The sequence below is a fragment of the Ailuropoda melanoleuca genome, chromosome 5 (genome assembly GCF_002007445.2).
Source record: "Ailuropoda melanoleuca isolate Jingjing chromosome 5, ASM200744v2, whole genome shotgun sequence".
Classification (NCBI taxonomy): domain Eukaryota; kingdom Metazoa; phylum Chordata; class Mammalia; order Carnivora; family Ursidae; genus Ailuropoda; species Ailuropoda melanoleuca.
Window position 1 is genome coordinate 64,296,572 of NC_048222.1, and position 21,505 is coordinate 64,318,076.

The 21,505-nt window shown below is 55.6% G+C and overlaps 1 protein-coding gene across 1 annotated transcript in view; it reads left to right on the forward strand.

Moving 5' to 3' along the window:
* Positions 1-5,512: 5,512 nt before the first annotated feature.
* PLCB2 (phospholipase C beta 2) overlaps positions 5,513-21,505 on the forward strand; it is a 19,852-nt gene continuing 3,859 nt past the window's right edge. The window contains 25 exon segments of the mRNA XM_034661717.1: positions 5,513-5,913; positions 9,564-9,641; positions 10,277-10,345; positions 10,963-11,228; positions 11,320-11,373; positions 11,480-11,555; positions 13,573-13,673; positions 13,828-13,994; positions 14,089-14,235; positions 14,421-14,578; positions 14,837-14,919; positions 15,184-15,268; positions 15,830-15,992; positions 16,114-16,229; positions 16,355-16,451; positions 17,461-17,545; positions 17,685-17,809; positions 18,334-18,488; positions 19,020-19,184; positions 19,807-19,906; positions 20,431-20,535; positions 20,675-20,769; positions 20,895-20,970; positions 21,201-21,245; positions 21,355-21,500. Coding sequence (XP_034517608.1) covers positions 5,830-5,913; positions 9,564-9,641; positions 10,277-10,345; positions 10,963-11,228; positions 11,320-11,373; positions 11,480-11,555; positions 13,573-13,673; positions 13,828-13,994; positions 14,089-14,235; positions 14,421-14,578; positions 14,837-14,919; positions 15,184-15,268; positions 15,830-15,992; positions 16,114-16,229; positions 16,355-16,451; positions 17,461-17,545; positions 17,685-17,809; positions 18,334-18,488; positions 19,020-19,184; positions 19,807-19,906; positions 20,431-20,535; positions 20,675-20,769; positions 20,895-20,970; positions 21,201-21,245; positions 21,355-21,500 — 2,841 coding nt within the window. The 5' untranslated portion in view covers positions 5,513-5,829.

Below are 21,505 nucleotides of genomic sequence, written 5' to 3' on the forward strand. Positions count from 1 at the left end.
ATCAGTTATGTCACCAAATCAAGCTGCAGTAGTGGGAGCTATAGTGCATTCCATTCATGTTCCTGTAAGTTTCCCAGGGAAAGCAATCACCAGAATCCTGGAGGAGTTATTCCAGGTAGAATGAGCTTGGCATATGAAGCAAGTAGGTCTGAATTGGGCACAGTAGGTCCTGCTATGGTCGCTATGGTGCACTACCCAGATCCTGCCTTAGGGACAAAGAAGCTTATCCCCACGTTGCCAGAAGTGCCGGCTGATGGTGGCTGAGAGATGAGTCTCTCCCCGGGGAACTCCTTAGGCCTGACTTCACGAACCCTTCCTGGGGATAATCTAGCCAATGTTCAAAGGACCAGTCCTCTTGCCTCAGTTGGGGCCATCTCACTTTGCCTCTGAAGGGTCATCTCAATCCTACAGCTGCTTGTAGAGGTGTCCTTTGTGGTGACTATGTCGTTGATCAATTTCTACCACCACCACCCCAATCCTGATTCCTTCCATCCCTCAGGTGTGCTGTGCTGCTTCTGAGAGCACCTCCCAGTAAATTTCCCACAAGCAAATCTCTGTCTCATAGTGTTTCATGAGAAGGCTGACCTAAGACTGTCAAAGATTCTAACCTTTAGGACCCCAGAGAACAAGTCTAAGCGTCTGAAGATGAACCTCGTGGACCACTGGTGTCTTTCATGCTGCCGTTTTCTCTAACAGTCCTCACAGCGTGTTGTGTGCTTCCTACATCCTCGCTGCCCTTCTCCAAATGTTCTCCAGCTTGTGTGTTTCCCCATGATAAAGCACCCTAAACTGAGGTTCCCAAGTATCTCAGTTGTGGTCTGACATGCATGCCAGGAATGAGAAGGGGCTAAGTCTTTCTCAGTTCTTGAGCCCTGGATGCAACCAGAAACCAAGGGTGAAGCTCTTTAGAAATCCAAACTCCTCACCTTCCTTCCCTCTCCCCATCCACCCATCCCAGGTCCTGGTTCAGAGGGTCTGGTGCAGCAAGTTTCACAGTGTTCCCAGAGCTTCCCAGGCCATGCTGAATGATATCAAGATGGAGAATCACTGGGCTCAGCCCTGCAATTTAGCAGCCCAAGAGTCTGTCCGCTTAGTTAGTAGCCTTTTCATTGGACTCATATGGAGTTGGCTGTCAGCGAAAACCCTCAGTTTTATTCACACATGCTTCTGCTAAGCCGCCACTTCCCCACCCTGTCCTTGTACAGTTGGTGCCTTGGAGCCAAGCCCGGATCTCTCAGTTAAGCCCTGTTCATTTTACCTCGTGAGGTTCAGGCCGCTGCTCCATCTAGCAGCTTAGGACGTTTTGGGATCCCGAGTGTATCTCCCAACGTATTCCCTGTCCTCACTGGCTTCCTACTATCCACAAAGGTGAGGGGCTTGTTCACTGCGGCTTTACCCAGGCCCTGATGAAAAGGTGGACCAGCACGGGAGGAAGCACAAAGCCAGCTGACAAGGTCAGCTCTGAGGGCATTCCTTATACACCATGCCCACCTGGAGAAGGACATCATCTACCTTCCTTCCATCACACTCCTAAAAACTGGTCCATCTCACGGAGAGCTAAACGGAGGCAGAGAAGAGGAATACTGCATCCAAGAACACCCTGCTGGGGTAGGGGCCAACCTTTCCTGCCATCTGCAGCTCTCGTCTCCAGGTTTCTCACCTGTCAGAGGAAAGGCAGGAGAGAAAAGTGATGAGGCTGGCCCTTCTGAGTAGAAAGAGAAAGATTTTTAGAGTTGGAAGGAATCTGAGAAAGAATCGAAAGCTTACTAGATCAAGGAGCGCAGGTAACTTGCCAAGATCTCACAGCAAACTCTTGCTCTGGTTGAGACTAAACTCTGGGTTTTTGAGGATGGGCCCAGTGCTCACTCAGCTATACCTTCGGGTAAGTTGGATGGCACGTCAAAGGGAAACACGTGGGGACCCCGGGAGCTCAGTCACTTAAGCAGCAGACTCTTGATTTCAGCTCAGGTCATGATCCCATGGGACGTGGGATGGAGCTCTGTGCCTCGGAGTCTCCTTGGGTTTCTTTCCCTCTTCCTCTGCCTCCCTCCTTGCCCTCACCCCCTTGCACGAGCTTTCTCTTAAATAAATAAATAAATAAATAAATAAATAAATAAATAAATAAGTCTTTAAAAAAAAAAGATTCTCTCTCTCCCTCTTCCTCTGCCCCTTTCCCTCTCTAAAAACCCTCAAAATGGGGCGCCTGGGTGGCGCAGTCGTTAAGCGTCTGCCTTTGGCTCAGGGCGTGATCCCAGCTTTATGGGATCGAGCCCCACATCAGGCTCCTCTGGTAGGAGCCTGCTTCTTCCTCTCCTACTCCCCCTGCTTGTGTTCCCTCTCTTGCTGGCTGTCTCTCTCTGTCAAATAAATAAATAAAATCTTAAAAAAAAAACACCTCAAAACAAAGGGAAACACATTTGGGACTTATTTTAAGTGTCTCCATCCACAGCCAGCTCTCAGCACGCAGAGGGTGGCTGGATCTGGAATGACAGTTGGACATACAGCTGGACAGGTGGACAGCTCCTGGTCCTCACTCTCCCACCTGCCTCATCAGCGGTGGGGCTGTGGTGGTTAAAGGTGGTGGGAGGTTGGCCCCTGTCCATGATTTGAGTCCTCATGCTCATGACTTCATGAGTTCAGGCCGCCTGCTTGAACAGGGCACAGCCTGCTTCAAGTCTACAAGCAGGAGCACCCCTAACTCAGCCCTAGGAAGGTACGTTAGCCCTCCAGCCACACAAACTGCTGAGAAAGGGGAAAAAAAGCGATGCAAAAAGCAAGTCAGTGAAGATTCTTATTGTAGAAAGGATAGCATATATACTGAAGAGGAAGTACTACGAACTGTATTTCCCTTGCCAGTGTCTGCTAATAAATAATGGTTACAAATAATGATAATGATACTATTAAGCTCATACACAGGCACCATATTAAGCACTTTACATACATTATATTGTCGAATGCTTACAACAACCATTTGAGGTATTATGATCCCCACTTTATAGGTGAGAAAGAGGAGGCATAGGAAGGTTAAGTATCACAAGATAAACCAGCTTGTCAGGGGCTGGGTTCATGGAGCAGTGAGTGGGACTCCCTATGATGGCCTGGGAAACAGACCCCCAAGGATACAACAACCAAGGCATCTTCATTCCAAAAGTAGCTAGCCATTGGCCTGAGAGGCACCCTAGGCCTCCAGGTTCCCAAACCCCACTGCTTTATCAGGTAAGTCATGGGATCAGGTAAGAAACCAATGTAATTTGACCCTCCTGTTTGGCTATAACCTGAGGATAGGAGTTTAACGTCCACTACTAACCTCTGGTGAACAGGCTGAGAAACCACAGCACAGGGTCCCCACACAAAACCACCAAGTAAGCACGAGAATTCCAGACCTGCCTCCTGGGTTCTAGGCACCATCATCTCCTCGGGACGCATTACATTGAATATAAGTTCTTAACCGCCAAAGCTCGCGTGGGGCAAACCCTCCAGCAAACGTGTCTCTGTGGATCACGTATGACACAGACCCACCAGAGACTTCCCTGAGAGTCGGCTTTCCCTGGATCCCCAGCCTTTTCCTAGGAGGCACATGGTTTCCAGTGTACCCACCAGGGGGCATCCTCGCCCTTCTACCTTCTGCCCTGGGGGGTGAGATGGGCAGTTTGGGGTGCCGGCTCCTCAGCTTAGCCCAGGAGCCCCATTTCACGACTGGTTATTCTTGTGACCTCCTTGATTTTCTCCATATCCACTCCAGCATTATTTACACGGTATTTTTCTTTGTCATTGCATGTTTTAAGAAATCTAAGTGTATTTTTAAAAGAAAAAAAAGTCCTCTTTGGTGAAGGTTTTCCTGGCTCCCCTTGCTGTGTTCTTGCATTCTGAGGGCTGCTAGATAGGATGTGGGCAGGAGAGCACAGGCCTCGCTGAAGCTACAATTGGGGGTCTCAAGAACAGGGTCCAGGCACTGCCATTACTGGGCAAAGACAGGTGAGGCTCTATTCTGTGGATTAGAGCCTCAGTCTTCAGAGCCCAAGATCAACAGGATCGGAGTAAGGAGTACTGAAATCTCTGCCTTGCCTGTGGCATCCCCAACCCCATGACACGAGAGGGGCCTGCCTCTTGTCCTTCTCCAGGCTGAGGGAGCCGGAGGGGACTATCTTTCCAGGCAGACAAGAGGGAGGGACTTGGGTCCAGGGCCAGGGGCGGCTGCAGGTGACAGGTGTAGGGTCTTTGGAAAGGGCCAGGATTTCCCTTGCAAAATCCATTCAAACAGACCAAGAGGGAACCTGATCCCAGGAGGGAACCCGAACTGCTGAACTGCTGGGGCACCAGAGGGGCCCCCAGAGGGGCCCACGGCTGCAGGGAGGCAGGGAGGCAGGGAGGAGAGATGAGAGACTACAGGCTTGGAGGGAGGGGACAGAGGATGAGCCCTGACAGCAGAAGGCAGGAAAGCGAGGAGGAGCTCTAGAGCTGCTTCCCCAGGCTGTGAGGTCTTGTTACTGATCCACCCCACTGGTCTTGGAATCTTGGAATCGCTTTTCTGGGGGGTATTTTTGTGCCAGGAATCCCCCTAGCTCCAGCCCTCTCTCCTCTTATCCTGGCCCAGACTGGCCAGCAGAGTCAGTTTAGGGCCTGGGTGAGGGTCCCATAGTTGTTCGGGGGTGGCACAAAGGCCCACGGTGGGCCCTAGAGCAGAAAGGCAGGCCCTGAGAGGGGAAGGAAGTCCCAGGCTGAGCTCCCTGCTCCCCCAGCTAAGTTAAGAAGAGTGATAAAGAGGAACAGTTTAGGCAAGAGGAAGTGGGCTGGCTGAACGAGGCTGCGACTGAGCTCCCTGGGCCGGTCAGTGTTAGGTTCATGCGCCCTGAGAAGGAACCCGGCGGCGCCGAGGCCTCTCTAAGCAGCCTCCTCTTCCCAGTGTTCTCACCCCAGGCCCTGGGCACAGAGCAGAGGAGAGAGCCTGGCAAGAGAGCGCAGTGGAGGCTGGTGGCCAAGGGTTGCTCTGTGTGGAGTCTGGTCTGTGGAGGTTCCAGGCCTCTGCGAGGCCCAGAGGGCCAAGAGGAGTTCTGTGTGGCAGTGGGTGAGAGGCGTGATTGCCTCACTTGTAGCTCATTTTCATGGGAGGAAGCATTGAGAAACAGGAGCTGGGTGTTCAGCAAACTTTGCTTATTCAAAACACCCAATCCCAGCTGGGCCCTACCCCACCTTCAACTCCCACATCCAGGGTGGTCCCAGGCTCCTCAGCCTCTGGAAGAGACTCCTATGCTTTAGAGCCCACCCCTGCGGAGGTCCCTTCCCCTGGGGAGCTCCTGACACCCTCCTCTCAGGCCCAGCCAGGGCAACAGTATCCCCATGTGGTCCCCATATTGTTCCTTCTCCAGCCCCTCAGCTTCATCTGCCGGGAGACTGCCCCTGGGACTGAGCCCACCCCCTTGCCCCAGCCCTGGCTCCAAGGAGACTGGCCTCAGGGCCCGCCCCTCAGTCCCCCAGAGCACGGAGAAGGAAGCCCCAGCAGGAAGTGCTGATGTATGGGGTGAAGGGGGGGGCGCTTTGCCGAGGGGAGCCTAACCTTCCTGGGCAGGAGCAGTGACCATAGGCCTCCCCCCCACTGAAGGCAGGTGGGAGGAGGCTGATTTAAAAGGCAGATGGGCCTCTGGCCAAAGCATTCGGCTCTGCCGCCAGCCACTGCCACCCGTGGGTCCCAGGAGTATCCAGACTTCCGGACCCTCTCAGGGCGGGTGCCATGTGAGCCCAGCTTGGCTCACCTCCAGCCGGCCTTCCTTCCTTCCCTCCTCCTGCCCGCGCGTGCCTGTCCAGCCTCTCCAGAGAGGGACGCTTAGCACCATGTCTCTGCTCAACCCGGTCCTGCTGCCCCCCAAGGTGAAGGCTTATCTGAGCCAAGGGGAGCGCTTCATCAAATGGGACGATGTGAGTAGGGCACTGGGGTGGGGCTCTGCTGTCAGGGGCTTTGCTGGGGGGCTGGGTTGGTTTACGTCTGCTGGGACCAGGTGCCTGTGTGGCTTGGCCAGGCAGCGGCTATCACAGCCTGGATAAACAAACCTGGGGGTGAGGGTGTGTGCCCCTGAGCGTGCATCCCCGACTGCCGACTGCCAGGGCCTGCCAGGGCTAGGGCTCAGGGTCCGGAATTGACAGGAGCCTGGGCTGCCCGGGTGCTCACAGGAGGGACTTTCTTTGGGTTTGGGTCTGTCCTCCCCCAAGCCCCCAAGACAAGCAGGGGGGATCCTAATCTCAGCATGAGTGGGAGGAGAGAGCCCCAAAGCTGTGGCAGGGCCAGAAGCAGAGGTGAGCCCGGCACCTACTCCTAGCATGGATGCCCCCCTCCTGCTCTTCCCGTCTGGCCCTGGGCTGGCCCAGGGAGGCCCCTTTCTCCCCTGAGCTGCCGTGGTGAAGCCATAAAAGGCTGGGGCACCCTAAGGGAGAGCCCGAGGCTTCTGCTCCCAGGGGCCTAGGAAGGAACTGCTCGACTTCTGCTTCTGCTGGCTGCTTTCAGCCGAGCTCCCCGCCGCCACCCGCCTGTCTGCAAGGAAAGGGGGAAGCCACTGCTTTGCCCTGTCCCTCTGTCTCTGCTGTCTGTTCCTTCTCAGACTGGGGCCTGCTTCCCAGACTCTGGTCCTGCCGGCCCCTGAAAATGTTGTGTGGTGACAAGCCAGGGATTCTCTTGGGCAGACCAGAGAACAATCTGGGGTTCTTCATGAAGCTGCTATTCAGGCCCATTAACGGAATCACAGTGGGCTGGTCCCAGGAAGGAAACTGGAAGGCTCTGGGGGGCGAGGAGGCCCTTCGGGCTGTCTCATCCTCCTTACAGGTGGGATGAGGGGAGTCCGGGTCTGTGAGTTGAGGAAGCCTGGGACTCTTGGCCGTTCAGGACTGCACTAGGCTGAGTAATCTAGTTGCCATGACTATGGGTAGGAGGCCTCTGGTTAGACGCTTTCTGCTTCCCTACGAGTGGTGTGGGCGATGTGGCATGGTGGTGACAGGTCCCAGGAGACTGTGGAATGAGGGAAGTGGCTCAGAATGAAAAACGAAGTGGCCTCTCTCAGTTCCTCTGGGAAGTGTGTGTAACCTGACTGGGCAGAGGGTCATTAGGGGTGGGGACATGCTCTACGGCTTCTCTGCAGGCCAGTACCACTCCCCTCCCTGAGGCATGGCCCCAGGATCCCGACCTCCAGGAGCAAGAATCTCCTAAGCCTAGTCACAGGCCGCGTGTGCCTGTGAGACAGGTTCTGCTCAGAATGCCTTTAACCCAGATGGCAGATGACTTGAGTATGTCATGTCATGTTGAATAAGCACAATGAAAAGATGTAACCAACTCCCAACTTGATTTTGCCTCCCATGATCCCTTCACAGTGTATTTGGTGGGAGAAGCTCTTCTCCTGCCCTTGGAAGGAAACAGCCAGTCACAGGACATTCCCTTTGCTTTTGGGCAATAGACAATCCTATGGTCACTTTTCCTCATAAAACCCAGTCTTATTTCAGAAACGAGTTATAATTCAAAACTCAAATCTTAATTTGGATGACATCTTCCCCCCTCCTCCTTCTAGAAGTGGTTTTAGGTAGGCCGTTGGTGCTCTGAAAAGGTCTGTGGCAGGATTCCCTGATCTTCCCCCAAGCCCTCCCCACCACGGGGTGCTGGGAAGCAGGTGGGAGAGGGGTACCGACGTTCTTAATTGAACAGGTGCTATCATCAATGGGCTCATGCTTTCTGAGCCTGGCAGAATGTTAGGGTTATTCTTTCTCTGGTTGACATTTTTGAGGCTTCTCCTCAAAGTAAGGAGACCCTTGCCCACTGAGCTAGTGGTCCCTTACTTAAGGATCCTTCTGCCATCTCTATTTTGGGAGGTCACTCAAAATTACTTCTTCAGCCCCTTGGAATACAGTTACCACCTTCAGTTTCCTGTAGCTTTGGACTCTGCCCCTCTTTCCCATGGGCCCACTCGACCACAGCACATACTGTGCATTCACTGCCCCAACAGACTCTGGGATTTGGGCTCATCTAGCACAACCAGGGTCTCAATGCCTCCAATACTTGGTTTCTTGGGCAGGAGTCAGACCCCAGTCTACTTTGCCCCACAACTGCAGGGGTGACCAAAGCTCTCTAAGTATAGTTGAAACCCCTCACTAGGCTTAAAGGGAGGGGTCAGGGGCGCCTGGGTGACTCAGTCCGTTAAGCATCCAACCCTTGATTTCGGCGCAGGTCATGATCTCAGGGTCATGAGATCAAGCCCTGCATAGGGCTCCGTGCTCTGGGGAGTCTGCTTCTCTCCCTCTCCCTCTGCTTCTCCCCCTGCTTGTGCTCATGCACACACACTCATGCTTTCTCTCTCAAATAAATAAATCTTACCAAAAAATTAAGGGAGGGGTCAGGCACCATCACCAACCCTGCCTTGTGGAGGAAAGGGAGTGAGCTCACAACACAGCTTTCTCCAAAATTAGCCTCCTCGCAAAGTGTTCTTTACCCCAGACTCTAACCATCCCTGACTGGAGAACTTTTTTTTTTTTTTTTTTATACCATTTCCTTTGTAAATGCTGCACTTGCTCTGGTTTGGTATGCTGTATCTACCATGCCTTGTTGGAAACTTCATTTTCATTATCTTGTTTTATATGCACACAAAGACCATCAGAATGAAGGCTAGCCTGTGTGCTCTCTGTGAGTGGAATGAGAATTTAGGAGTGAGTTCATTCATCATTCCTTGGCTTCTTCAGCAAACATGGGGCACTGAGCTCACGGTCTAGCACCGAAGCTGATGGTCTCGCTCATGCTATGGCACAGGCTGGTTTCCCTGGAGTCCACAAGCCCTTGGGGATTTTCTGGATGGGCTTCCAGCTGTGCAAACCACATAACACTGTTATAGCATGTTTCAGGGAAGGCTTTTCAGAAGAGGGGAGTTGGGGTGCTCTTTGAAGGTATTTCAGGCAGGGGAGAGTTGGGTTCTTAGGCTTGGAGGTGGGAATGCGCTTGGTGTCTATGGGACACCATAGACGTGGATTGGATGGTTTGGCTGGGGATGGGCTGGCCGGGGAGTGGTTTGTGGAGGGGAGGATGGGGCATGTGGGAAGCCAGGTAGCAGGGGGATTGTACAGGGCCTCGGATGCAGGCGCAGGAGTTGGGCTCTTAGCTCTTACTGTGTTGGGTTCTCCTGGGTGGTGGCACTGCATCTTGTGAAGAGACATTCTACCCCTTTGGCTAAGCCATGGCCCTTGAAAACAGGGCGAGGTGGGGGGCCAAGATCCTGTTTGGGGTCCAGAGGGAGAATCTCTATTTGGGGTTTAGAGGGGAAACTTCTCTTTCAGAAATGCTATCTCTGATTCTCTGCCCCTCTCCACCCCTGATTCAGAGGTTTTAAGGCTTGTGCCTAGCCCATAGATCTGGAGAACAAAGAATAAGCCTGCAGATTCCCTGGACAGCCAACTGCTAGGGAGATGGTGAGCTCTGAAACCCCTGGCCTGGGCCAGGGAAGCTTGGCCTGAAGTCTCAGAGCAGAGAGCTTACCCCTTCTGTTTTTTTCTGCTTATTTGTCTTTTTTTTTTTTTTTTCTTTTGACCACGTCTGTCTATAGGAAACTACAATAGCCTCCCCGGTTATCCTCCGTGTGGATCCCAAGGGCTACTACTTATATTGGACATATCAGAGTAAGGTGAGGCAGCCCTACCTGAGCTCCTGCTGAGCCACTGAGTCCAAGCAGCCTCTTCATAGTGCAGGGGTGGAGGTGTGAATGCCCAGGGAGTACAGAATGACCTGGAAGGGTGGCTCCGTGGCAGCCTCTGCTCCTGTGGGCAGGGGCTACTTGCTCTGGGAGGGAGAATGCAGTCACTCCAACCATGGCTGCCTCGGGCCAGGATGTTCCAGCCTTAGCATCCCTTGGGGAGAGGGAAAGGGAAAAGGCTGCTTCTCGACCTGTGGTTCTGGGAAACTTGAGGGCTCAGAGAGATCAGGAAGGGTCTCAGCACCTGGATGAAGGGAAGGGAGAGGGAACTTGGGGGAGAGTCCAGGATAGTATGGGCAAGCCTGCAGGCCAGAGCTCCTGAGTCACTTGAGTGGCCAGGGAAGGAACGGACAGAGGAAGGGAGGAGGCTCACCATGAATAGGGAGAACCTGATTGGTGGGAAGGGAAGGCTGGGGTCCAGACCACCCCAGATAGTCTTGGCATCTATGGAAGGCAGTTGGCCAAGACGTGTAGGGGTGTTGGAAGCTCCCTCCTCTCTGTTCTTCGTTCTTCACTGACCTTTTTGTCGACATCCCTTTTTCCGCTCCTGCCGGGGTACCCTATAGGAGATGGAGTTTCTGGATATCACCAGCATCAGGGATACCCGCTTTGGGAAGTTTGCCAAGATACCCAAGGTAGGTGGGCCCTGTGGCAGCCCAGGGTCAGCATGGCCATAAACTCCATGGGGTGAGGGCAGGGGTATCTGTGGGAGTGGGAAGCCTGATGTCTGGAGCAAGGGGAAGAGTTGCCAGGCTGGGCAGCAGGGCCTCCTCCCTGAGTTGAGGAAGGGCTGTGGCTGCTCCCGAGCTTGCAGAGCTTTGGTACCAGGGAGCCACAAACAGAGATGCTGTGTGACCAGGTCCTGCTCCCAGAGCACCCCAGACCGTCTGGGAGTATTGCTTATGCCCACTGCCCTCCCCATCTTATTTGCCTATATTTGTCTAATGCCGGTAGGAAAATTGGAGGAAGGAATTGGTGGGAAGCTGGATTCCATGAGACTGGGAGCTAAGAATCCATCTTCAAACGAAAAATGGCAAACAAAATCCACAGCACTCCCAGGCCGCACTGCTGGGTTCACCTCTTCCTGTGGGCTCTGCACCCCCACTCCAGCCCCTGTGGCTCCTCCCATGGGAATGGGATTCTCCCCTAGTGGCCCCAGTTCTAGTGCGGGGTGGAGAGGGACAGGGAGAGCCACCGTGGGCGGGGCTGGGGGGCGCACTTCTGATCCTAACTGTGTCACTGCTTGCCGCAGAGCCAGAAGCTCCGGGATGTCTTCAACATGGACTTCCCTGACAACAACTTCCTGCTGAAGACGCTCACTGTGGTGTCCGGCCCTGACATGGTGGACCTCACCTTCCACAACTTCGTGGGCTGCGGGGGGAGGGGGGGCGCCTGCGTGTGGCCAGGGGTCTGACTGCAGTGCTCTGGGGTCCCACAGAACTGGGCCGAAGATGTGCTGGCTCTGGTCAAGCACCCGCTGACAGCCAATGCCTCCCGCAGCACCTTCTTGGACAAAATGTAAGTGCCTGCCTGCCCGGCCTTAGTGTGCGGGGCCAAGCGCACCAGCCACGAGGCCTTGATAAGCCGATTTCTGCCTTCCCCCCACCAGCCTGGTAAAGCTCAAGATGCAGCTCAACCCCGAAGGGAAGATTCCTGTGAAAAAGTGAGTTTCCTCGGCTTTCTCCCCACACTTCCACCCAGCTCCTTAAAGCCTTCCCTCTCCAGGTCTGACCCCTCTCTTTGCCTGGTGCCTTTCTTTGCTCCTTTAGTTTTTTCCAGATGTTTCCTGCTGACCGCAAGCGGGTGGAAGCTGCCCTCAGCGCCTGCCACCTCCCAAAAGGCAAGGTGAGTGGTTCTCCCGGCCCAGCCCACCCCTCACCTGAGCTGGCTCTGACAAGAGGCCAAGGTGGCCAGGCCTGGTTGGGGTGGCGGGGGCAGGAAAGATAGCACAGCCCAGCCAATAGCCCGAAAAGCCAGTTAACCCGAGAGCACTGGTTTCTGATACTAGGCACAGAGACAGATCCAGGGGAGTAGGGATGAGGTGCCCGGGTCCAGAGGAACTTGGTCTATACTGCCTGCTCCTGGGTGACTGTGGGGGGCAATGGTTGGTAGACTGTGTTTAGGGCAAGCAGCCGGGGTGGGTACATTCCCATTCTAGCCTTGGAATGAAAGTTGAGAGTGAATGTTCTCGCCTAGAGGAGCAAGACAAGGTCAGCAGGGATGGAGGTAACCTGCTGGGGTCTGCAATGTGGGGAAGGAGTTAGTTCTGCAGAGTGTGGGGGAGGGGAACAGACCAAGAGTCAAAACTGCCAAGACATAGCCTTTAGCTCAACACAGGAAAACATTTTTTTTTTCCCCTTCTGACTAAGTAATTTTTAATTACAAGATGTAGGCAGGGTCACCCCATAAGGGGCCTTATATGGATTACAGAAAGGAGCCCTCTGGGCAGATACAGCCCTGAGCCTAGGGTTTGTGCCTGGCCTAAGCCTGATGTTGGCCTTCCAGTAGGATCCTGGAAGATGTTTAATGGGTTTTTTTCTGGGATGGAATGCAAAGGCACAGACTCCCCAGAGACCACTATTCTCCTTGCAGTTCTATTTCTATAAAGTTGCCTAACCTGGACATCATACACTATGTGACCTTTGGTGTCAGGCTTTAATCCTTTAGCATAGGGGTTTCTAGGTTCTTCCATGTTGTAGCCCGGATTGGCATGTCATGCCTTTTCACTGCTGAGTGATATCCCAGGGTTTGGAGAGACTGCCTTTTGCATCTGCGTTCATCAGCTAATGACCTTTGGGTTGTGGCCACCTTTTGGCCATTTTGAACAAAGCCGCTATGAGCCTTCGTGTGCATGACTTTGTCTGGACATATGTTTTCACTCTCTATACCTAGAGGCAGAATAGTTGGGTCACGTGACAACTCTATATTTAACATTTTGAGGAACTGCCAACCGTTTTCCAAAGTGACTGACCACTGTACATTCATACCGGCAATGAACGTAGGTTCCCGTTTCCTCAACGACACTTGTTATTGTCTGTCTTTTTAGAACTGGACTCATCCTGTGGGAGTGATGTGGTATCTCCTTATGGTTTTGGCTTGCATTTCCCAAATGACTAATGAGATGGAGCACCTTTTCATGTGTTTATTGGTCATTTGCATATCTTCTTTGAAGAAATGTCTATTCAAATCTATTGCCTGTCTTTCCATTGGGTTTTTTTGTCTCTTTACCATTGAGTTGTCCCTTCCTGGATATTTGATTTGCAAATATTCTCCCCTCTTCTGTGGACTGTCTTTTTCCTTTCTTGATGCTGTCCTTCGAAGCACACATGTTTTTAATTTGGATGAAGTCCAGTTTGTCTTTTGTTGTTGTTGTTCCTTGTGCTTCCTGGCGTCTCTAGCTGTCACTGTTGAACTGTCTAATTCTCCCCTCAGTTCTGTCAGGTTTCCCTCATGCCTCTGGGGGCTCTGCTGTTAAGTGCGCTGTTTCTATTCAAGTTGCCTCTTTAGGAAAATTTGTCCTCTACTTTAAAAAAAAGAAAGAAGACACCCCACTGGTCTGGCAGCAGCCCCGCTTACTTCTAACCTTGTCTTCTTTGCTCTGTGGTCATTCCTAGTTCCAATCCTGCCCCAGCCAAGGGACCAGCCAGTGTCCAAGTTCAGGGGCAAGGCAAACCAGCTAAGCAGGCTCTCTACTCAGCAACCAGCCCCTTGAAGAGTGGGTGCTCAGGAGCCTGCCTGATGCCGCTCTGCCCGCCCCGAGCCCTCCCTCTGACAGGCTCCCTTGCACAGGCCTGGGCCTCATTTGTGGTTTTTAGCACAGAGAAAGTAGGTGCAGGAATGACACAGGTGACTATTCCCCCAGAATGATGCCATCAATCCTGAGGACTTCCCAGAATCCGTCTACAAGAGTTTCCTCATGAGCCTCTGTCCTCGGCCAGAAATAGACGAGATCTTCACTTCCTAGTGAGCTTTCTTGGCTGGGCTGGGCACGGGGAAGGGCTGGTGGCTAAAATCCCACTTGCCATGCTGGGAACTAGGTGGCTTCTCTGGAGAAGGCGGTTGTCCGTGCTCCCCAACCCCAGGGGGGCCGCAGACCTGTGCCCTCTCTGGCTTGCAGCCATGCCAAGGCCAAACCCTACATGACCAAGGAGCACTTGACCAAGTTCATCAACCAGAAACAGAGGGACCCCCGTCTCAACTCTTTGCTGTTTCCACCGGCACGGCCTGACCAGGTGCGGGGCCTCATCGACAAGTATGAGCCCAGTGGCATCAACGTGCAGAGGGGTGAGGACTCAGGGAGCTCCTCTCCTCCGTGGGCCTGACCCGCTCTGGCGAGGGGCTGCAGCCCTGACAGCTCTGCCCTGCCCACCTCCCCCAGGCCAGCTCTCCCCAGAGGGCATGGTGTGGTTTCTCTGCGGGCCCGAGAACAGCGTGCTGGCCCAGGACAAGCTGCTGCTCCACCACGACATGACTCAGCCACTCAACCATTACTTCATCAACTCCTCACACAACACCTACCTGACAGGTGACCAGGGTGACCTCACTGGGATGTCTCCTCTTACAGTGGGGGGGCGGCTCCTGTTCCCTGAATCCATCTCTCTGCGGGGCCGGTCCATGGGCTGCAAAAGGACAGACTGTGTGGGAGTGGGCTGGGGTGAGCGGGACCAGCCTCGAGCGAGCCCCTGCCTCCCCCCTCTGCTCTGGCTTCAGCCGGCCAGTTCTCTGGCCTTTCCTCGGCCGAGATGTACCGCCAGGTGCTGCTCGCTGGCTGCCGCTGTGTGGAGCTGGACTGCTGGAAGGGCAAGCCCCCTGACGAGGAGCCCATTATCACCCACGGCTTCACCATGACCACGGACATCTACTTCAAGGTAAGACTCCATGTGTGGAAGCTGGTGGCAGTGGCACTAGGGAAGGGCCCTGGGGGTGGGGATCGGGGGAATGGGTGAAACAGAAGGGAGGGATGGCTGGCAGGCCTCAGACTAGTGAGGGGACTAGAGGGGACCAGAGGAGACAGGGCCAACAGTGGCCATCCAGTTCTATGTGTATTGAAACTGGGAAGTGGGGAAGCATGCCGCTGGGGGGCTGGACCACTGATCTCCTCTCCACCTGGTCCCCTTCTTCTCCAGGAAGCAATTGAAGCCATCGCAGAAAGTGCCTTTAAGACCTCCCCCTATCCTGTCATCCTATCATTTGAAAACCATGTGGACTCGTGCGTATCAGGCCTGTCGAGCATTCTCTCCCCTGTCCCCATCTCCTGCCTGCAGCTGCCCTCCCCCAATGTTTCCACCCCCTAGTCATGCCCCCCAGCTCTCTCCTGGGTCTCCACATAAGCTCCTTTGGACCCCAGGCTCTCCTGCCTATGTCCCTGCCTCCCTGAACCCCTGTGCCCCTGATGACCCAGGTCAGGGGCCCAGAAGGATGGACAAAAGAGGGGTGGAGCTGCTGAACCCTACCCCACTGCCGCTCCCTGCAGACCCCGCCAACAGGCCAAGATGGCTGAATACTGCCGGATGATGTTTGGGGATATGCTGCTCACAGAGCCCCTGGAAAAGTTCCCGGTGAGTGGACTTCGTTGTGGGGCATCTGGGCCTAGGGCAGTGTGGGAGCCAGGTTAAGGAGGCAGATGTCCCCAGAGGATGTTGGGATTTATCTGGGAGGCTTGTGGGGCCAGGATCCTATCATTTACAATGTGTCAGGCACTGGGCTGGGCTTTGCGGGGGGCATGCTAGTGACAAAGACTCAGTCCCAGCCCTCAGGTTGCTTACCTTTAGTGAGGAGACAGATAAGTAATGAGGCCATCGCAACCAGTGGCTGCTAGGGAGTACTTGGGCAACAGGAAAGGCTTCCTGGAGGAAGGGATGGCAAGCTGGCATCCAAGGGGAAACTGGATTTATCTTGATGAGAGTGGGGAAAGGGTATTCTAGGCAGGTGAAGGGGAAGAGTTGTCTGAGGAACTGGATAAGATGGGTTGGGCAGGAGTGCAGCACATGGCGGGGGAAATGGTGGGAGGCGAGGCTGGAGAAGCAGGCAGGGCAGATGGAACACAGCTTGGTATGAAGGAGCCGAGGCTGCCCCCTGAAGGTGTGGAGATGGTGCTGACTCTCTCCCCTCTCCCACAGTTGAAACCAGGCATCCCCCTGCCAAGCCCTGAGGCTCTCCGAGGCAAGATCCTCATCAAGAACAAAAAGAACCAGTTTTCTGGCCCAGCAGCCCCCAGCGAGGAGCCGGGAGAGGAGGCTGAGGGCAACTGCCCACCCAACGCCTCTGTGGGGGAGGACACAGGTGAGTCGGCCTGGGTGGGGAGGGGTTGGGGTGGGGGAGCTTCTAGAGTGGGGAGAAGTGCTGGCCTGGAGGGGATGTGTAGGGACTGTGGTCCCATTGCTGACGGCGGTGCGTGTGGCAGTGTGGGCTGGCGAGGAAGGGGCAGAGCCGGAGGAGGAAGAGGAGGAAGAGGAGGAGGAGGAGGAAGAGTCGGGAAACCTGGATGAGGAGGAGATCAAGAAGATGCAGTCGGATGAGGTGTGTAGGGGCAGCCCCGGGCCCTTCTACTCTCCCCACAGCAGAGCCCTCCAGGCGCAGGCATGGGGCCACCTCCCTGCGGTCGGTGCTGCCTTCCCCTTCTCCACCTCCCCTCTCCTCCCTAGGGTACAGCGGGCCTGGAGGTGACAGCTTATGAGGAGATGTCCAGCCTAGTGAATTACATCCAGCCCACCAAGTTCATCTCCTTTGAGTTCTCTGCCCGTAAGTAAGCACACGGTGGGCAGAAGATGGTAAGCTGGAGGTTAGGCTGGTTTTAGGAGAAGGCCCTTAAGAAGTATGTCCTGACAGCAGAGCAGCTTGATGGGTGGGAGGAAGGGGACGGGGGATCCCCCCTTCCTTGGACGCGGGGGCCCTATTTATAGACAGAGGAGGCAGGCAAAGGGCTTCTTGAAGTGGCAGTGGCTCCCAGTTTCCCGGTGCCGTACTGAGGAACTTGGCACCAACCAGAGTGCTCTGGAGTGTGTCGGTGACAGGCAGGCCACTTATGACAGGTCATCTTGGCCCTCTTGGCCTGGGGCTCCTGCAGCCTCCTACAGGTTCTGTGGCTCCCGGGGCTGAATGGTGCCTTGGGCTGGCCCAAGCCCCGGAGCGCTGGCCCCACCGGGCATGAGAACTCCCGGGAAGGGCCACAGGCAGAGAAACTGGCCAGTGGACATCCGGCCCTCGCACCCTCCCCTCCCTGTGCACACCCACGCTACTCAACTTCCCCGCTCTTCTCAGCCGCGCGTGCCCCCAACGTGAACACCTCCTTCTGCACACACTGGTGCCGTGCGTGCCTCTACAACACTGACCCCTCAGCCCTGGACCCGCAGTCTGCAGCCCCACCTGTGCCCACCCGCAGCAGGTCTGCCCCCCGGTGTACCCCCGCTCCGTCCCCACCCCTCACCTTCAGCCAGAGCTTGGACGCTCACTCTCTGCACATCATGGCATGTTCCTGACCCCCTGGGCCCCCCTTCTCTGTGCCATCCAGGGCACGCGTCCCTCACTCTCCAGGACTGTGCCACACACCCCACCTCCGTGCATGTCTCCCGCACATACACTTTACCCCCAGCGCCATTACCCACACAGATCTGCACATCAGCTTGGCCCCTTCAACCCTTGGGCCTCCGTGGAAATGCTAGGTTGGAGGGATCTCTGTGCAGGAGGGAGCTACGCCAGAGAGAGGGGGGCCAGCCTGACATGGCCCCTCTGCCCTTTCTCTCCCACACAGAGAAGAACCGAAGTTATGTCATCTCGTCCTTCACAGAGCTCAAGGCCTATGAGCTGCTCTCCAAGGCCTCAGTGCAGTTTGTGGAGTATCCTTGAGGACTCCATAGCCAGGGTCCCTGGTTGGGGTGGCGGGATGGGGAAGGCCTGGGGACAGGGCTCACAGAGGGAGCTGTTGGGTCCTTCTGGTGTGGGTGGCCTCAGGCCAGCTCCTAAACTCTGGGGCAGCTACAACAAGCGCCAGATGAGCCGCATTTACCCTAAGGGCACCCGCATGGACTCCTCCAACTACATGCCCCAGATGTTCTGGAACGCCGGTTGCCAGATGGTTGCCCTCAACTTCCAGACGATGGGTGAGCGTACTTCTAGGCCCCTAAGAACCTTCCCTGCCCCCTGCCTCTCCCACCTTCACTGCATTCCTGGGGGGTGTCTTTAGAGCAGACTGGGGGTCCTGATGTTTGTTTAGGCTCTGGGAGCACGTGCAACCATGTGAGTGGTTAGGGATTTAAGTGTGTTGGCTCATGCCTATATGACCGCACGTGTATGAATTCACATGTAAAGATGCCAGTGTGTGCTGGCCTGGCTTCTGGCTGTTCTGCCTGAATGAGCCCAGAGGAACACCAGCTTCACCGGCCTCAACTCCCACTGTGAGCCATGGCCTGGCTGTGCCTTTGCTCCTGCTGACTCCAGATCGTGGAGCCTTCCTGAGAGATGAGACACCCTAAGGAAGCAGGCTGGGTCATGAGAGACCCTCATGCTCCCAGTCCACCCAAGCTCCCCATTCCACAAGACAAGAGAGGCTGAGGGATGTAGGACACAGAGACTGGGTGCAGACCCGGGGCTGCGCCTTCCTCACTGAGTGCCCTTGTCCCCCCAGACCTGCCCATGCAGCAGAACATGGCGCTGTTTGAGTTCAATGGGCAGAGTGGCTACCTCCTCAAGCATGAGTTCATGCGGCGGCCAGACAAGCAGTTCAACCCCTTCTCCGTGGACCGCATCGACGTGGTGGTAGCCACCACCCTTTCCATCACGGCAAGGCCCTGAGGCTCACGAGTGGCTGGGAGGGCTGGGGTCTTGAGGAGAGCGATACAGGAGCTCTACTCCTCCACTCCCAACCCCCTCCCCTGATATCCTGAAAACTTCAGCCCAAGCCAGTTCGTGCAGTAGCAAGTTGCCTTGGAAACTGCCTCCCCCACAGCACTGGAGGCTGCCTCTTGGTCCCCATGGAAACCAAGGGGAAGGGCTGAGGCTGGGGTGGGGGAGGGGAGAAGAGTAGGCAGAGTGGGGCCGCAGGAGCCCCAGGCCCTAGGGGAGGGTGCTGTGTTCCTTCCTTGCCTGCGGAGGGGGGTGGGGAGGCCCACACCGCTTCCCTGACTGCCTGCCGGAAGCACCTGGTTGCCAAGAGCTTAGCTGTAACCCTTGAGCCACACGGCCCCAGCTGGAAGGCGCTCTTCACAGCAGCCCAGAACAGATGCTTCAGCTACGGAGCTAGAGGCCCCAGGTGCGAGGCCAGAGCTCGGGTGGGAGGGCTGAGGCTGGCCTCCCATGGGTCCCCACCTGCAGGTGATCTCTGGGCAGTTCCTGTCGGATCGCAGTGTGCGCACGTATGTGGAAGTGGAACTGTTTGGCCTTCCTGGGGACCCCAAGAGGCGCTATCGCACCAAGCTGTCACCCAGCGCCAACTCCATCAATCCTGTCTGGAAGGAGGAGCCTTTTGTCTTTGAGAAGGTGGGGAGCTAGGGCAGGGCAGGGGCTGGGGTCTGTCCCTACTTCTTGGCCTCTACTCATAGAAAAGGGGAACTAAATGAAGGGACTTCCTTGATCCGCCTCTTCTCCCTACTCCCCACCCTGTGCCCTCCTGATTTTTAAGAGTCCCAAGTCCACATGTACAGAAATTTACTTGGTGAACAAGTTTTATGTGTGCATCCGTGTGTGTGCGTGCACATGTGTGTTCATGTTAGGACGAGAGGCAGAAATGTGAACTCCCAGTCCAGGGTACAGAGTCCCATGGAACGCCTGGTTCAGGGTACAGAGTCCCAGGGTATAGAGTCCCAGTCCTGGGGGGGAGGGGTCTTTTGCCCTGATTGGATACTCATTGGCAAGGCCGTCCAGGACTGTCTGCACCAAGTCCTGGGCTGTGTAGTCAGCCCTTCTCCCCTGTGTGGATCAGCCATGGCATGAGCTAAGAGGATGCCTATGTGTGTGGCCTAGAGTGTGCCCTCTGTACTCACCAAGTCTGTTAACGCTGGCCATGTTCTCACACTGAGGCTAAGACTTCTGAAGCCAGGGAGGTGGGTGGCTTGGCCACCCTCTCCCCACCCCAGCTTGTCCTGTCCTGAACTCTCTCTAGATCTTGATGCCCGAGCTGGCCTCCCTCAGGGTGGCTGTAATGGAAGAAGGCAACAAATTTCTTGGACACCGCATTATCCCCATTAACGCCCTGAATTCTGGTGAGGATGGAGTCCTTCTTTGCTGCTAGCCCGGGCTGAGACAAAGGCCCACGTTAGGAGCCTGTCCAGAGGGTGCAGCAGCCTCAGGGACGTGGCCCTGAGACCTGACCTAAACGTTTCATGTTATCAGCCCTAAGGAGTGTGGCAAGAATAGGAAACAAACGGAGCTGGGGTCTCTGCTCACCTAACAGAACGTCTGTAATTTTCTGGAATTTTGGGGCCATTTCCCAAGTAGCTGTTACATACTGGGTACTAAAATGAGTTATGGGCTTTTAACAAGTTCTCACTTAATCCTAACAATAACCACATGAGGCAGATCCTATTCACCCCATGTCACAGTGAAGGAAAATCGCAAGAGAGTTCGAGTAAACTGCCCAAGGTCACGCAACCAGGAATTTGTAGCACCAGACTCAGACTCTGTCCTTTCTGAGTCTAAACACAGAGGTCTTGAGTACCGGGCCGCTCCCGGGCAGTGCTGGGTGGCACTGGGCATGGCTTACTGCCCACCCTGTCATGCCCGACAGGCTACCACCACCTGTGCCTGCACAGCGAGAGCAACATGCCCCTTACCATGCCTGCACTTTTTGTCTTCCTGGAGATGAAGGACTATGTGCCTGACACCTGGGCAGGTAGGTGGCCCGTTCCCCCTCCCCCTCCTCAAGCCAGCCTCCAGACTGGGGCAGGAAAGGGTATCCTAGGGTAGGTGAGGATGGGGAGGGCTTCCAGGTACATCTCCATACCAGGCCCATGATGCCCCTATACACCCAGATCTCACCGTAGCTCTCGCCAATCCCATCAAGTTCTTCAGTGCCCATGATAAGAAGTCTGTGAAGCTCAAGGAAGCCATGGGAGGTCTGCCTGAGGTCTGTGTTGCCGCGTCCAGGAGCTTTGCCCTCTCCGAGGGAAGATGAGGGAGGGGGCAGGGTCCTAGGCTGAGAGACAGAGAGAGCTGTTGGAGCCTTGTTCGTAATCTGCTCTCCCTACGCAGAAACCCTTCCCACTTGGGAGTCCAGTTGTCGGCCCGGTCAACGGGACATTGGCCCCGACGAGCAACGGGTCTGCAGGTATGCACTGCAGGGTCCTCCCACAGCCTGTAAGGGCCTCGACCTCTCCAGCGGTACCCACAGGAACATCCCCCCCAAAACAGACTTTCACCTGGGATGGGAACCACTGTGTCGGAAGCCTTGGCGCTTGGAAAGTGCTCATACTGCCACCCCCCGGGGGGGCGGGGAGGAACCGGCCAGAACCAGGGGTCCCCGGGGGAACCTGTCAGCCCACCCTGTGGCTCTTGCAGCAGCCGGGGCCAGGGCCAAGCAGGAGGCCACGAAAGAAGGTGCGGGTAAGGCCTGCTGAGTCCGGGTGATCTTGGGAACAAGCCCGGGGAGGGTCCGGGACTCCGGGGGGGAGGGGCTCCCGCGCGGCGGCGCACCTCACCCCGGCTCCCGCAGAGCCGCGGACCGCCAGCCCGGAGGAGCTGCGGGAGCAGAAGGGCGTCGTGAAGCTGCAGCGGCGGCACGAGAAGGAGCTGCGGGACCTGGAGCGGCGCGGCGCGCGGCGCTGGGAGGAGCTGCTGCAGAGGGGCGCGGCGCAGCTGGCCGA